The sequence below is a fragment of the Seriola lalandi genome, unplaced genomic scaffold (assembly GCF_002814215.2).
Source record: "Seriola lalandi dorsalis isolate HSWRI2012SDOR001 ecotype SW California unplaced genomic scaffold, Sedor1 jcf7180002053989, whole genome shotgun sequence".
Classification (NCBI taxonomy): Eukaryota; Metazoa; Chordata; class Actinopteri; order Carangiformes; family Carangidae; genus Seriola; species Seriola lalandi.
This window is the reverse complement of record NW_019524542.1, coordinates 1,789-19,327: the sequence shown is the minus strand read 5'-3', so window position 1 is coordinate 19,327 and position 17,539 is coordinate 1,789. Positions and strand designations below refer to the sequence as shown.

At 38.4% G+C, this 17,539-nt stretch overlaps 1 protein-coding gene across 1 annotated transcript; it reads right to left on the bottom strand.

Annotated features, from left to right (window-relative positions):
- Positions 1-1,509: 1,509 nt before the first annotated feature.
- Positions 1,510-14,270, bottom strand: popdc1 (popeye domain cAMP effector 1). Its single transcript, XM_023402789.2, has 8 exons — positions 14,118-14,270; positions 11,496-11,745; positions 9,581-9,705; positions 8,974-9,161; positions 8,324-8,432; positions 7,933-8,100; positions 7,624-7,765; positions 1,510-4,329 (listed from the first exon to the last, which is right to left on the bottom strand). The coding sequence occupies exons 2-8, from the start codon at positions 11,719-11,721 to the stop codon at positions 4,202-4,204; spliced, it is 1,086 nt and encodes a 361-aa protein (XP_023258557.1). The 5' UTR covers positions 11,722-11,745; positions 14,118-14,270; the 3' UTR covers positions 1,510-4,201.
- Between the last annotated feature and the right edge of the window lie 3,269 nt (positions 14,271-17,539).

Here is a 17,539-nt window from a genome sequence, read left to right as displayed (position 1 = left end):
GTATATTTTTTGGGCTTTTATGCCTTTAATGGACAGCACAGTGGAGAGTGACAGGAAACGGGGAGGCAGAGAGAGGGGGAATGACATGCAGTGAAAGGCCGTCCGATGCGGGATTCGAACCGGGGCCGACTGCAGCGAGGACTGTAGCCTCTACACATGGGGCGCCTGCTTAAACCACTACGCTACACGACACCCCCATATTGGCTATTTTGTCTATTAGTTTAGGCTGGTGCCCCGTGAACTTTAATTCATTTTAAAGTTATTCTTAATTTGTGATAGCCAATAAATTGATAGACAACCGAAATCTAACATATTTGGTGTCCAGCTCATGAGGTAGAGTACTGTTGACATAATGGTGCCCAGGTAGAGCTCAGACCCAACAACAGCATTAACATCATTAAATAACATTCTGTGCCTTTTTTCACTTTGACTGTCTTTTCTATCAGGAAAGCCTCAGTTTGATGTTTTACCTGTGCTCTAGTTAAAACAGGACAAATATGAAGAAAAACACGCTTCTCTGTCATATTATGGTCAGTTTGTCCTGACTGTAGCGGCCCACTTGGAATTACCACAAAAGATGCAGAGAGCTTCGACTGGTGTTCGACTTTTATTCTCTCCTCCTTCACAACTGGCATTTTAACACCTTCTGACACCGTGACAACTATGAAAGTGGACAGAAATACAAATGCCATGGTACCAGATTTCAGTAAATAATACATAGAAATCATGTTCACATTTTAAACTTAAACGATACATTTTTACATGAATTTACCGTTTTTAAACTGCTATGAGTTGCAGCACTTATTAAATAAAATAATGACAGTTTCTCTCAGTTTTAATAAAATGAACCACTCTTTTTATAATGAATACACGTTAGTCTCCTCCTACCTACTTCTGCTTCCAAGGGCGCTAAGTTTGAGCTCAGCCTGCCAGCAGCCCGTCTTTCTCACACACCCACCTCGCAGTAATAGTCCTTACATGAGAAATACCTTGACACAAAAACACGGAGTAAACCACGATAAAATGACCGTTCACAAGTGTCAACACAAGATACCACATGTTAATAGTTTGTTTGCATGTTTTACCAGTTCTGTAGCATCGTGAGCACGTTGTTTTTACCGAGACGGGAGCAGGAAGTCTAGTGTCTTCGATAACAGGAAGTTACAAAATAAGAGTGGTGCTCTTCAAAATAATAGTACAAAAAGTAAAGTCGCATAACTTATAGACAAAATTAACTGCCATTTACACTGACAACGTTAAAGTGTTCACCTGTCATTATGAGAGGTTTGACCCTTTCGAACTACTGGAGGAGACGTACAAAATGCTTCTACTTCTTCTGGTGGGACTTGGTATTAAATCAAAACCAACAACAGCCACAGTCAAGGCTATTTATTTATAGGGTACATTTTAAACAACAAATCATGACTAAAAAACACACAAAAAAACAAAAAAGATATTCTCAGAAATTCTCAGAAAACACATTACAAAATAAGGCAGTAAAGTAGAAAGTAGTGTGTGATATAATTTATTACTCATAACATTTACATGTCATACTTTAACTATTCTGGTGTGTTATAATGAAACATTCAAAAGTAACAAAAGATTGACTGCACAGAAAAAATATCCAGTCTGATTTGATTATCACCATGGTAAAGCCTTAAGGCCAACAATCTCACAAGTTCTTTAATATATCACTGATTCCAAAGTTATCAGTGAGTAATATTTTCATGTATCTTTATATTATTTATTGGTGATATTGTTTTATCCATTACAAAAGTAATACATTTCAGCTATTTCAAGACTTTTCTATAAATTCACTGTTTTATCAATCATTAATAGGGATCTGCCATATCCAGACATATGTAGACATTCCTAAATAGTGGATGAAACTAAAGAAACTGTCCAAGCAACTGAGGATTGTCACCCTTTTAGTAGGTTTTTCTCCATGTAAGTCCTCAAGGCTGAAGCATGGATGGCACATTGTGGCCACAGGGTGGCACTCCACTCCTCCAAATACTTAAATATCACATTTACCTTTACTTTGACAATTCAGTTCAGTGCATGTATATATAAAATGAAAAATATAATAAAGATGGGTTTGCATGAATGCTCATATCAGACAAAGAGAAGAGATTTCCAGAAACAAATTAAAGAATTTATATCTTTTTTGAGAGTAATCTATATATTTTATATAAACAAATAACTAAATGTAATGTTGAAGGCGTCACTCTTTATGATGAATCCACTTTTTGGGAGTTTGTGTCCAAATTCAGACTACTGAAAAATCGGAGGAGTCTATGTCGAGGTCAGCAACTGATTTAGTCACTGATAGGCTGGAATTAATAAGAGGCCAGCAATATCTCTTACTTATCTTTACCAAAGCTGATGATAACACTTGTTGAGCTAGGCACTTTATTTGATGAATAATGGAACTTTTTCTCACTGTTACAATGAATAAATACAGACACAATGATGGGGAACCCATGTGCACTTGACTGCAAAACAGGAGCTGTTGCAAAGCACCAGTGAATGAAAATGATGAGTGATTACTGTGCTGACTGATTTGGGATTGGTATATGTCAATCTATGAGAAGTTACAACAGGTTGTATTTAAGATGGGACAGTATGTAATATAACAAGTAGTCTGAATATTATCTTTTTGCCTGTGATTGAAAAGTACAGTAGTGTACTATGTATCTGGACAAAGACTCTGTTTTGGCTTTATGGCTACAGCCCTTCCCACATTAATGTCAAGTAGCAATCTTTAAGGCTGGAAATTAAGTAAACACGGAAGAACCAAAAACTGCAGTTCTTCGAATGACAACTGGACGCAGGCTCCAAAAGTGAGTCAGTCCACATAGACTCCTATGTTAAAGTTTACAGCCTTGTACAAAAACTGCCTTGGTCTTTATATCTAATGACAACTGTACAGGGCGTGAATTTTTATATAACTTTCATTTTATTAAGGCTCAAAGCTCTGCATAATTAAGGAAATGCCACTTAGAGTGACAGGTGACAAAACCTCTCTTTAGAAACCTATTGGTGACATCATTGAAGCTACATCCATCTTTATTTACAGTCTGTGATTTATGCAGTGAGGTATGACACAACAGGGGACTCCTGCAGACTGATGCTGAGTCTTGAGGGGAAAAAAAAGAATCAGGTCTTTTTCTGAAACACAATGTGACGCCATCAGGAGAGGTTCTGCGTTGGCCAATTACGCAAGTGGATGATTGGACAGAAAACAACCACAGGAAGAACATGGTTGTTTCCCGATGAAGCATTGTTGCATTCTGCTGTTTACCTAGAAATTGTGAACGTGGTAGGGAAACTCATTGCTGCCATAATGACCTTTACAGAGTTGTACATGAAGGCGTGAAATACACCGCTTTTACAGTCACGTGGCATTTTAGTGTCTTCAAGTCAGAATTTGTGGTTAGTATTTTAGCATGGCTAACCAAAACATTATGGGTTTTGTATGTTTCACTATTATTAACACAAAAATTTTTCCCTGTTAAATAGTTGTGAGCACACACCATGTGACACACCCTCAACGACCCTGTGTGATCCATCATTCTCATCAACCTTGTTTCTAGTGGCAAGCAGCTGATTAGAGGGAAACAGCTCTAAAAGCTCACCAAAAACTACCTGCTCAGCACCAAACATACAAACAACAGACAAGGTTTCTAGCTTTTGAACATAGCTAGAAAAGCCAGATATTTTTCTTGGGAGTTGGTGAAGACCAAACCAAAGCTATAAGAAGAGTGAAATTCATCTGGTAAACACAAACACCACTTCATGATGATAATATTGCTTTGTGTCTGTTGGATGACCAGTTGTTTGTTCACCATAGCAATTTTGTAAGGTGATAATATATCAGTTCTGTTTTACAGCCTGTTCTGCTGCTCACAGCTTAAAAAATATAATAATATATAGACCTATATTATTCGTGTACATGATACGATTGATATAAAGAACTATGACCAACATATGTACTGACATTATACAGCATAAAAATAAACTTGTCAGCACTCTATGGTGGAGAAAAAATGCAGCACACCAATTTCCAAATAAACACAAACAGGTCTTTTACATTCATTAGTATCAGCCATGCTAGTGTTCATTCAGGCTCTAGTTGTTAACTTGCAAAGCATACCTATACAGTATAATATGAAATTGATGATGTGTATTGTTCCCCTGGCTACACTTCCTCAGTGGAAATGCTGGCCATATGGTAAGACTTAGAGGGAGCAGAATCTTTGAAAACGTCATCCTCCATGCCTTCTTCTATGGGCTTCATCTTTGAGCTCTTGGTGCCAGGTGATTTTTCTAAAATAAAAAATAAAAATATTACAACTAAATCAATTTGATGTTTTTATATATAAATAGCATATATGCAATAAAGATAAATAATGCATGATCTTGGCAGAAGTGTCACGTCACAAAGGACACAAACTTTCATCCATATAGCAAACAATTCACACTAGAGAAGAATACACACACTGACATTGAGTGCAATCAGAAAGCAGTCAGACCCATTCACGGTTTCCACATTTTATTATGTTGTAGCTGTATGCTGGAATCATTTAAATTAATTTCCCTTCATCGAATCTACACTCAGTACCCCATTATGACAAAGTGAAAACAAAAATGTAGTAATTTTTAAAAACTGGAATATCATATGTTGGGTCTGAGCTCTGCCTCACAAGTGGGACACCATAAATGTTGGACCTTTGGTTGTCTATCAATTTATTGGCTATCATAAATTTATATTATAACTTTATAACTATAATAACTTTAAAATTAATTAAAGTCCTCAAATTTCAAATTTCGATTCAAAATGGCCACATGGCCTGAACAAAGAAGACTACACAAGAAAGCAGAAACAAAGAAATTACTCAAAATGGCCAATGAGACCACCTGGTGTGTGGGGGAGGGAAGGTTTGAGTGTCTTTGTTAGCCTAGCTCATGTAATCTAGAGCTACCAGGTTAGAAGGAGAAGGTTAGCTGCATGAAGGTTCTAGAACTGAGACGTAGTGGGAAGAATAAAGGTGGAGGACTGGTTCTGCTGGTGAACAATAGATGCACAGGTGCATATCACAGTAATGGAGAAGATCTGCTGGGATAAAACCAATTGGCAGTTGGTCTTAGACTGTACTATGTACCAATGGAGTTCTCACACATCGTCGCCATTGTTGTTTACATTCAACCATGAGCAGAGCCTGAAGTTGTGTGTGACGTCATTCACGAGACAGTTGCGAGAGAATACCATGTCACTCTAACCTAACTGGCTTCCCTCTCCTTTGATCAGCACATTAATGATATCACCAAGACTGTCTTTTTTCATCTACGTAACATAGCTAGGATTCTGTCTTTTCTCTGGGTCTAAGACTGATGCTGAATTCATGCTTTCGTTTCATCAAGACTTGATTATTGTAACATTTTGTTTTCTGTCCTGCCACATGCTCGTATTAAAAGCCTTCAAATGGTTCAGAAATCCGAAGCTAGAATTGTTACTAAATCCAGAAAATGTTACCATATTACACCGATTTTAGCCTCCCTTCATTGGCTTCTTGTTCATATCAGATCAGACTTTAAGGTGCTGATGTCATATGAGGTTCTAAATGGACTTGCTCCATCATACTTAAGCAGATCATGTCTGATCTGCTTAAACCTTATACTCCATCTCATGTCCTCTGTTCCCAGAATTTAGGGTTCCTCTCTGTTCCCAGAGTTAAAGGCTCGATGCTGATATCTGACTGTCTGACTCCGTTCAGACTTTCAAATCTAAACTTAAAATGTATTTTTATGCCTTAACTTTCAGTTAGCTTCCTATTCTTTTATAAAAGTCAGGCTTTGTACCTTTTGTCAGTCTCAATAAATCAGTAAACTTAGTATAGTACAGTCCAGGTTGTTCTGCCGACGAGATTACTGTAAACTTTCTGAATATCACTGCATCATTCTAGCCCTTTGCTTTTTCCCTCAAGCACATGAAGTGCCCAGGCTGTGTGCCTCTCTCTCTCCATTCTCCTTCTCTATGCTGTTACTCTCCACAGGTCCTCTCACCTCCAGAGCTTTAGAGTCTGGACCTGTAAACCTGCAAACACCTACTGCCCCCATGATCCTGTTTAACACCTGCTGCTAAACCTGCTAAAATTTAGTATGATTAACAATGATCATTATTAATTTTATTAGCTGTCATTACCATTTTTATCAGTATGAGCACTACAGTTGCCACTAGTAGCGGCAGTAACAGCGATAGTAATATCGCTGTTACTGACGCTACTTTCACTACTGTCACTATTATTATATTGTTCTTTTCCTCTGTTCTGTCTCTTGCTCTCTCTCTGTATCTCTCTCTCTCAGATGGCTGCCTACCCTGAGTCCGGTTCTGCTTGAGGTTTCTGCCTCTTAAAAGGAAGTTTTTCGTTTTCACTGTCGCCTAGTGATTGCTCTTGGTGGGAATTGTTGGTTCCCTGCTCAATTTGGAAAGCACCTTGAGATAATGTATATTGTGAATTGGCGCTATACAAATAAAAATGACTTGACTTGACTTGACTGTGCAGCCCGGCTGGCTGAGCCTCTCCAGAGGATCTTTAACTTAAGCCTCCATTCCTGTTCACTCTGTATACAACTCGGACTCTTGCCACATCCAGATATGACATTTTTATGCTGTCATTTCTGTCTGTTTTCACCAGTTTCTGTTCTTGCTGTGTTGTTTTTATGTTGTTGATTGTACAGCACTTTGGCTGTTGTTTTAAATGTGTTTTATAAATAAATTTGATTTGATTTGATTTGATTTATAAAATGAAAATTCAGTACTCCAGTCCAGAGATAACAAATGCATGAAGTGGTTTTTGCAGACAACAAGCTACACAACGCCAACTTCTCAGCAAGGTAACCAACTACTTTCACTTAACTCTGCTGTTTTCTCAGACTCATACCTATACTCATTTCTTTATTGTTGATGATGCCAATGCCATCAAAAAGAATAATGCGCTGGCTGAGTGGCAGCAAGTCCTCATAGCTCATAGTTGGTTTTTTTTTGTTTTTTTACAGTATATTAGTGTGTTTTTGTCGATTGGGATCTTTATTCTGCGTTGTTGTTTTTTCTGAAAATGGAGAAAATAGTGTGTGTGAGGGAGGACCTCCTTGCTTTACAGTGTACTAACCTGAACTCTTGGCTTTAGAGCGTACCAGACATGGAATTGAACATCACATACCAGTTGAGCTGAAGAAGCCGTACCGCGGATGGAGAGCCAGGCCTAAGCTACTGGCTAGGCGATGGAGATATAAGCCTTTTCTACAATCAGTCCTCATTGGGAATCATAACTCCCTGGCTAACAAGTGTGATGACATCTCTGGTACACTTTAAAGCCAGGAGATTTTCCCTTGTGTACATTTTCTCCATTGTCAGACTAAACAACAACAAAATAATGTCATCAATCGACAAAATGTACATTAATATTAACCATTTAACATGGGGAAAAAAAGGCCTCTCTAATACAAGCTTATTCCAAATGAAAGCCTCTCTTCCGTATTTTTTTTTATTTTGTGACTAGGCTACTTCTACACATAATACCTCTAATAGCTTTAATCTTATTGTGTGATAAAGTGACTTACGGAGCGATGATCCAGCTGATCCTCCTCGTAGGATCTGGTTGAGAACATCATCAGTGTCATTTGTACTCGCCATGCTGTTCCTCATCTGCATCATAGACAGCTGAGAGCAAAGGCTGGGCTCACGGTCCATCTTCTTCACTGCCTGGGACACATTTAATCACCAACATCATCAACAACAACATAAGCACAATAAGAATTGTTATAACTTTCATATAGTACACTATTAAAGTGTTAATACTTCCAGCATTTTTGCTGCTAAACACTAAAACAACATTTTTTAATATAATCTGACATCAGAACTAGCCCTACCTTGTCACTGAGTGTTGGGTCATTCAGAGAGTACAGTTTGTTGGTGATGTCTTTCCCTATGAGGTACCTGAACACCTCACTGAGGAAAGTGTCTGACTCCAGGAAGTAGGTAAGCCTCTCTCGCGACCAACACAAGAACTTACAGTTCTCCTCTGCCATGATAGTCACCTGTCAATTACAGTAACAAATTTGTTTTTCAAGAAGTGAGGATTGTATAACCTATTAGTCAATTCTTAGGAGCATCAGGTTAAATAAAGCTCTGTCCGATTATTCATTTCACCCCACATAAAGGCTAAGTGTATGGTAAAACATCAAATATTTTTCATTATTTATTCAAAGATTTTTAACGCAGTAAGCAATGATGATTTTATTTATCTGATTTTTATATTACCTGGAACTTCTCTCCTCTGTGCATTTCAGTAGACCTGAACTCTGGAGAATCGATGAATGAATTGGTATAGATGTTGTGGAGGAAATGGCCTCTGTATGATACCTTCATCCTGTCACAGAGAAACTTCAAAGTCAAAGTCAAAACTCTGATTAATCTGAAATACAAAAATGTGTATTGTGTGGAAGCCACTTGTTGATTGGTGAAGCCAAAGAACTTAGTTCCTTGAAGTTCCATTTCCTCTAATGATAGATAGAGTCCCACATTACTCTTAGAAATAGTCTCAAAATTATTTCATAGGTTTCAAATTCATGATTGTTTAAAAATATCCAAATTCACTCTGAAATTAACTCTAAAAGTCTACAAAATATATTCTGATAGTGATAGTATTCCTATTCCGTGGTTAGGTACAAATATAGCTACCCATTGAGTGTTCCACTGTTGTTGTTTTTTTGTTGTTTTTTAAATTCCTTATTTTTGGTTGAATCTGTTTTCCTGTACCCCATGACTCTCACAGGGAATGTAACAACCAGTAATAAGAAATGCAATATCTGTCATTTGAACAGTATGAATCAATCACTGAGACTTGTCCATTTATAAAGGATGACTGACAGAACAACAGCTGCACCTGGATTCAGACAAAATGCACATACTTTCCTTTGAGGAGAATGCTGAGACGTTCATCCACAGAGGTCTTGTCCTCAGCAGCGTAGGCCTGGCCTTTCTTCAGTGTCTGGATGGTGCAGAACTGTCCTGTGAGCCTCTGAAACAGAGCCTCCTTCACATGGAGGGGCTCAAACATTCGCTTGTAGACTGACCGCAGCTCCCTGTCGATCTTAATCTGACAGAGACGAGTCATAACCTTACCTCATCTTTCCAATGAAAATCTAACATAAAAAGCAAAATTCAATAATGTTGCTGTGGTCAAATTGAAATAACATTCAAAGAGTTGGTGAATTGGGAAAAGGAAAAGTGACTGTGGAGGACCTGTCTCCTGTCACATTATGAAAAGTCCTGGTCTGGCTCCACCAGCTTGCTAGAGGTCCCTTTCTTACACTAAATCCTCCAGTGGCACCCATGTATTTGAAAAAAAAACCCTGCATCTTATTAACATAAAGCATGCCTGAACCCAAGAGGATATGCTGCTTCCTGCCAGAGACAGCGAAGAAAAACTCAGCACTGAGCCTAAATAAACACTTGAATGGCCTGAATGTAAGTGGCTTTTAGAGTGTCAATGAGGGCATGTTGTTTTTAACTCACTGGCCTTCGCTTGTACACGAGGAAGAAGAAATGCATGAAGTTGACCACCAGAAATACCACGTTCCAAACCATCACATCCAGGTTGCACCTATACAGAGTCGCCCATGAAATTAAGAGACCACATCCTGTGAGGGTTAAAGACAGAGAACAACGTGTATTTAGGGGAAGATATAGCTATAAACTAATTAAAAGTTGATTCAGAGATTCTCAATCTAAAGTTAAATACTTCAGTCTGATTTAATATATTAATAAAGACAATATCATATATAGCTACTGTAGTTGTAATTTCAAGTTTCTGATTTTTATAACAGCCGTGCAACCATATGTGTCACTAAAATGTATGAAATGTAGATACATCATAAGTATAAACTGAATTCACTTGGAATTAAACAATCAATTATTATTTGTTAAATACGAGCCATTCATAAAGTCATTCATAAAGTATATATACATATCAGTGGCGATTGCTCTAAGACTGCAAGGGAAGCTCAGCTTCCCCTAAAATGTCAACAAAATAAGTGGTCAAATATGTCCTGTTGTGTGAACATTTCATTGACTAAATATGTGCTAGAACACGTTCATCTTTTGTTCAGAATCAGCTGCTTATCACAGGTAACCGACACGACTTCCTTTTCATTCATCCCCGCAGCGCCACAGAGCTTTACACAGTGTAGACGCCGAGCGTCTCCTGACTTCAATGGGGAAGCAGAGAGTGGGTTGTTCCACTGCTGCGAAACTAGACGGTCATTGGATAAATGCTGGGCTTTGTCCCGCCCATCGGACGCTCAGCGTCTCTGGGGGTCTATGGGACAGTGGGCTGGCCCGGACGCTCGGCTTCTGCATGATGATTGGATGATCTGTCTGAGGCTGAGTCCCTTTTTGATTGACAGCGAAATGAGCGAATCAGCGATCTTGAAGTATAAGCATCCACCGGAGCAGTTTTCTAGTTTTTCATTCCGTTGTTCGGAGTTGATCTGGAGATGTTACTGATCCTCAGCGACTTTGTCTTTGTTAAAAACGACTAGCTTTGTGTTTGGCGACTCTCTTCTGTCACTGCGAATTTACATATAAATAAACGGACACATTTTATGATGTAGGCCGAAAATGAGCTTCCCCTCCTTTTAAGACCAGCAGCCGCCACTGATACATATACCCATACCCATGATATATATATATATATATGGGTCAGGTATTTAAGAGTGATTAATGAACTTAGTTATGCAGGAAAATTCGACACACTAAACTAGAATAAATTGCAAGGAAAAGGATATTTAATTCAGCTGCAGCGTAAAACAACACATTTTTTTCATTAAATTAATATAAAATTAATTAATGCATTAATTTATTGATTTATTTGTCCAAATATATTACTATACTTATGACCCATGTAGACTTTGATAATACAAGAATACCCAAGATGTTTTAAAGTTACCTTACAAGACTAACTATTCTAGCTCTGTTAGTTTACTCTTCCTCTTTCCTCTCTGAGACTAGCTTTGGCCAAAGGTCAATTTACATAAATGAACTGTCAAAATTATAACCACATTTCCCATAAATCTGCTGCTTCCTGTCTCCACTCTCTTTCCAAGTAGAAGATAAACATGTTGGAAGTGCTTTTTCCATCTGCCGTTCTCTCCTTCCTTTATCTGCTATTATCAGAGCCTTTTATGACCTCAGCTCTGTTGAATTGATCCCTCTGTGCAGAACAGATTTAAAAAAATCCAAATCTTCCAAATGTCAACTTAAACTGAACCAAATCCTCAACAAGCTGGTAACAATTTACTGATGCTTTGATGCACGGGACAGTTTTGATTATGATAAAAACATCTGTTGACATTATTAGTATCCTCCAATATTCCAAGTTACAGTATTACGAACACAGGAATGCCATCAGCAGGGGGCACTGTGGACTGACCTGTTATGAGGAGGAGGCGCAGCAAGATCATGTGCAGACCAAGGGTAGTTGGGATGACCACGCCCAGCAGCAGGGAAAGGTTCCCCAGATGGAATAGGAGGTGATGGGTTTGCTCCCACTCCTGGCACAAAGTAGCATTGGGCATAGCTGGGACTCCTGGAGTGGACAAGGGGAATGAGGGCAGTGGGGTGTACAAGGGGTGGTGGTGCTCTGAGGTAGAAGACATCCTTCAGCAGGGTCACCTTAAAGACTAGGGCAAGGTTAGAGAAAATATGATTGGATGAATTGATCAAGGCTTTCAGGAACATGATGCTAGCAAAGATGTTAAGATGTCTGAAGAAAAATGATATGTACTTGTGGCACCTCAAGCCACAGCAACCTCTTACGTAGAGGTTGCATTGGCTGTTGGATAAACCTTGCCGCCATGTTGGTTGTACCAAGCAACTTGGCATAATGTACTGGACTGCACTACATGTAGTTTTACATTTCACTATGGTTACTCTAATATTTATTCTTTTATAATTGTTATTACATTATTTTGTCCTTCGACCAGCCAGCTGGAGAGGCTGGATCATACATAACTGCAAACGGTGCGATCGATCCAGAAAAGACAAGAGGTGAGTCGGGATAAGCGTTTTTGTATGCAGCCTCTACATAAGAGGTGGGCATGGGTTGCGGTGCCACAGGTACAAATCACTTTTGCTCCACATTTCACAAAGAATTTTGGTGCAAAAGTCAGAGTGTGTAGAGCTTGCCATTTGGGACTCGTAGTGGAAGATTCAAACAGTTGTAGTTATTGACTTGTGTTTGTGCAATAAAAATTATCCAAGAAAAAAGTTTCTTAATTTTTGATTTGTAAAGCATGATTTGTGCACCTGCAATGAAGAATTTGAGAAGGTATTACTGTTGTGTTGTGTTTGTGGGAGAGAAAAACTCTACAAATGTGCAACTCCTAGAGCATTTTTTCTCTGTGACCTCAAATTTACTGATACAAATGTGTGACTATTTTATACAACTACTAATTCCCCTCTCACAGGTGCTCTCTTGTTTTGCACTAAAACTACCTTCAAACAATAACAAATACAAACAGATACAAACACTGCACAGCTTTCTTTTTAATTAGCTGAGTGGTATAAGGTAAAATTAGAGGTAAAATGGGCTTTTATTTAGCTGTAACTGCCACCACCATTTTTTATGTTAATTTAGGAATAATTGTTTTATGCATTGCATATATGCATTCTAATTTGAGATAAATTTGACTCATGTACAGTAGTTCAGGGTTGGTGTGTGCAAATATTTAGTATTTCTTCAGACTGTGAGCCACCACTTACGACAGTGGTCCCCAAACTAAGGCCCGCGGGCTGGATACGGCCCGCCCCCACATTTGTCCCGGCCCCCTGAACTATTATTATTTATTTCATTAATAGTATTATTATTTATTTCCTGACTTTTTTTTCTGTGAAGAACCCGGAAAGGGTTATTTGGTTATGTGTGGCTTTCTAGAAAACAATACATTTTTACATTTAGGCACCCCTGCGATCGTCACACTTTTTCTGTTACAAACTGAACCCGGCCCCCCATCAGAGAAGGGAAAAGTTATGTGGCCCTCACAGGAAAAAGTTTGGGGACCCCTGACCTACGACTTACGACTACTATAAATTAGTACACACAAATCGAGTTGGTCAAAACTCAGTCATAAGGTATCTGAAGTTATGTTTTACCAGACAAAAAATATTATGCTACAGAATATGTAATTTCTGTGAAAACAGCTTTTTCAAATTGCATTCAACTAAAAAACAGATCTACAAAACAATGCACAGCATTTTGGCTGTGTAGTTACTGCACTCTGGCTTTGTATTATTGCCAAGGTTGCAGTTATTGCACTATAGCTAGTGATCACAGTGAGACTGCTACTACTAATATTACAGTAAGCTAACTGAAGAGCTAGTCAGTCATCTATATCAAGTGAAAGCTAGCTTGTGAGATAACTGTGGCTATAGCTGAAACTAAAGTATAGTTATTGATTTTCCTTTCGTTGTTATCTGTAAATGAAATTTTGAACTTTCAACTGAACTGACATTTTGGTCATTCAGTTTGTTATTGCACGATTAAATAAGGCAGCAGCTAAAACAATTCTGTACAAGGGCGTGGGTTTGCTGCATTTATGTATTTTTATATTATTTTATTTATGTGTGGGGGTGTATATTTGTTTAATTTTCATGGATTTTTATCTTACTTAACCATCATCTTTATTTTCATTTATTTATTTTTTAACATTCAGCCTACCATATTGGCAAAGAGCAGTTCAATGTTACTTCATATCCTGTGATAGAACTCACAGTAGGATTGGACATGGAAACGCCTGTATAAAAATTTGACTGCATCTGTTCTACTCAAAACATTAACTGTAGTCATGTGCTCACAAACTATTTGTCAAATTTTGCTGAAGTTATTTTTAGTTCCCGACTACAAGCGACTTAAAATTCTCCCACTGTAACAGTATCTGCTGCTGTCTTTTCCGTCACATGTAAAAATAGATTTGGTTGTGCTCTCAAGCTGCAGACAATTCCTGATTCCTTCAATTTTCTAACCGCTTGTGAAAGTATCGAGAGGAAAACTTACCAATTCTGCATCTGTCGGTAAAACTGCGTACTATCAGCGAGCTGTCTGTAACGCACAGGAGGAGGAAGGATTTGAGTCACTGCTGGTGACTGCAGGCTGGACCCTCAGATCGGGGTCTGCACAATGTGCGTCGCACATTCCACACAGCTGACAGTGTCAGACTAAAATAGGCAAGAAGGCGAGAGCAGTGAAGCCCACAGTGAAGCTCCGAAAGGGGGAGACGGGGCAATTATTTAGTATCATAGTATCTTGATGTCTTGAAATTGAAATACCAAGAGGAAGATATCTTTCAGGATTCCCTTAACATATTCCAAGATTCCTAATAATATACTGAATACCATTCTCTTTAGCAAATATTTCTGCACACACACACACACACACACACACACACACACACACACACACACACACACACACAAACATGAACACACACGTGTGAGTGCGAAAAAAAGAAAAATGTACACAGATTACACAATTTATTTTCCCAATAATACAGACAGCATTAGCCTACTTTTCTGGCTTCAGTGGTTTTGGCCTCATAAAACCTGAGCATTTAGAGTTTTTCTCCAATTGAACCAGTTGAGAGCATTACAACCAATGTTACAATGAAAAGGTAATATAGTGTAAGATATACTGAACCAAAGTTACAGAGGCACATACATGATATTTATTGCAGGTAGTGATGTGGAGATTTGCACAGACAGAGTTTTCAAACAGTGTCATTTGTCAAGGTTATGTGAAGACTGAAAGCATCCCACTGGTTTGTCTTGTTACCAAGAATACCTTAAATAGTCTATCAGTCATGTGACCCTGTTCTTAGTATTCTCCTCCAGCAGTATCCTTTTGACCTGTCACACCAATGCTGACTGCCAGCTCTACATACCAAATTTGCATATTGACGTCTGATTACAATGTGGGCAGATTTGAGATAACTTCACTTGAAACTCACTAACAGCTTGCAGGGTCACCTGTGGAGAATAAAACATTTAACAGAAAGATGAGGCTGAAAGGATGCAAGCTGGTTTAATATGTGTAAGTTAAATGATCATTCCAGTTTATTACAACTTATGTCTTAGTTTAGCCCAACGTAAGTGCTGAGATCTGAGACTGAGAAAACTTTTAATCATTTAAACATTTTAATCATATAAGTCTAACAATTTATCAAACTGACCAATAATACTAATACTCATTATTCATCAACTGGATTTGATTAGCCAGTTTACAAACCCTGCATTCAAAAATACTAGGACCCTGGAAATACAATCGGAGTTTATGTTATTATTTACACCTACGCTTTTCATGCCAGGAAAAATATATACAAAGGCCTATGGCACAAAGAAATAAGATAAATAAGACATGTTTGTTAAATGTTTGTTAATTTGCATGGTGATGGTTTGAGAGTCCCACTCAGGTGATTCCAGAAACTGGAAAGGGTAGATATAATGCAGAAACTCTACAATAACTGTCACACGGATTCTGTAGGAGGATGGATGGAAAGTTGACATGTGGGAAACACATGAAGGGCACATCAACACTAAATCACACAGGACACAAAAACTGTTGCTAAAATGATCATCAGTGATACTGTATCACAACAGATGTCCTGGTAGAACAGCTGGGGAAAAACACCTGCGGTGACTTAAGTATATTTGCTGAACAGGCTAGAAAGTTTCAACCCTTATAGCATATATTTTATGCGATTTAGTGCGATTGATTGCTGAATTATAGGAAACTATTTCAATTTGGGCATCTAGAAGCAACACCTCCAACATCAAACATCAACAACAACACAGTTCAGCTCCAATAGGTTTTGCCACTTTTGAATAACACAGATGTTTTCATTGTTATTGGTGGGCTGTTCACAGGTAGTAGCAAAATTGACTGATAATCCTGGTAATCCTTTCGATTGTCAACTATGTCTAACAATAGCTTGTCAATGGGTGCAGTGGAGATGATATTGTTACAAACTCAAAATCTGACAGATTAGTACTTTGTGCAGATTCTTTTTCTTGGAGTTCACTGTCTTGTACTTTTTTCATGCACTGTAAAATAAATCCTAATTTTACAGATAATAACTGAATTTTTTTTTTATTGTGTACAAAAGTTTGTAAAATTACAGAAATTATCTGTGAATTAACAGCCAAACTTTTATTTTAAGCAGTGGCATAAGCCAATAATAATGAATTACATTTATTTCCCATTTTTGTAAAAAAAAAAAAGGTACTGTATTATTTATACAGTATTTTTCTGCTTTCTTAAATTACATACAAATCTATGTAAATTACAGTAATTATCTATGATAAAAATGTAGCTTGTTCACAACAACACGTAATCACACACACAGGTACAGGCACACACACACACACACACACACTTTGTACTAGTAATGAGAGTCCCTGGAAGAAACACACGGGGAACATGCAAGCAACACTGCAAGCAGGGTTGAAGCTGAATCCAGGTGCTGCTTGCTGTTGTCTTCCTGCCTAGACTTTACCAGGCTGTGTATTTGTGTATGCACCATATACCATGAAAGAAAACAGTACAAATTTGACAATGACCAATTAATTTGCTGTGGCCACCTGATTCCATCAGCTCAGGCAACCTTGTTCAATAAACTAGATCTTCGGTCAGTTCGCATACACTAAAATATGGTATTCTGTATACTGTACCGTGTATGTGTCTGTGTGTGTGTGTGTATATATATAAACCCATAGGTATTAATAAAACTTTACAAAAACCTTTTAATTCATACTCTACAAAAACAATATTTGACCTACTTGGTCAAAATGAAATAGCCTACAAATAAAACTAAATACACACATTTCATCGATAGTGTGCTGTCATCCTTAACAGCACACTATCCTTTCAATCCCACATCAGTAACATTAACCGGTCTGCCTACTTCCACCTACGAAACATTAATCGCCTCCGCCCCTCCCTTACACTGCCGCCATCCTTGTCCACAGCCTCGTCACTTCCCGTCTGGATTACTGTAACTCTCTCCTCTTCGGCCTCCCTCTTAAATCCCTCCATAAACTTCAATTGGTCCAGAACACAGCACAACACACCCGTATCATTACTCGTACCCCCTCCATCCACCACATCACTCCTGTCCTCCAACAGCTCCACTGGCTACCGGTTCAGTTCCGTATTCATTTCAAAGTCCTTCTATTAACATTTAAGGCCAATCCACAACCTCGCCCCCCCATATCTGTCCGACCTCCTCCATGTTCCCACTCCCTCCCGCTCCCTCAGATCATCTTCCTCCACACACCTGTCTGTCCCCTCCGCCCGTCTCACCACCATGGGGAGTAGAGCATTCAGCTGCTCTGCTCCCCGTCTCTGGAATCTACTACCACCCCAACTCAGAAATATCGATTCATTCCCCCATTTCAAATCACAACTCAAAACACATCTGTTTA

Coding starts and splice junctions, on each gene's coding strand:
- popdc1 (XM_023402789.2), bottom strand. CDS start 11,721: ATGTCTTCTACCTCAGAGCACCACCACCCCTTGTACACCCCACTGCCC. Junction 9,706..11,495: donor GCGCCTCCTCCTCATAACAG/GTCAGTCCACAG, acceptor TAACCCTCACAG/GATGTGGTCTCTTAATTTCA. Junction 4,330..7,623: donor ATCAGCTGGATCATCGCTCC/GTAAGTCACTTT, acceptor TTTTTATTTTAG/AAAAATCACCTGGCACCAAG.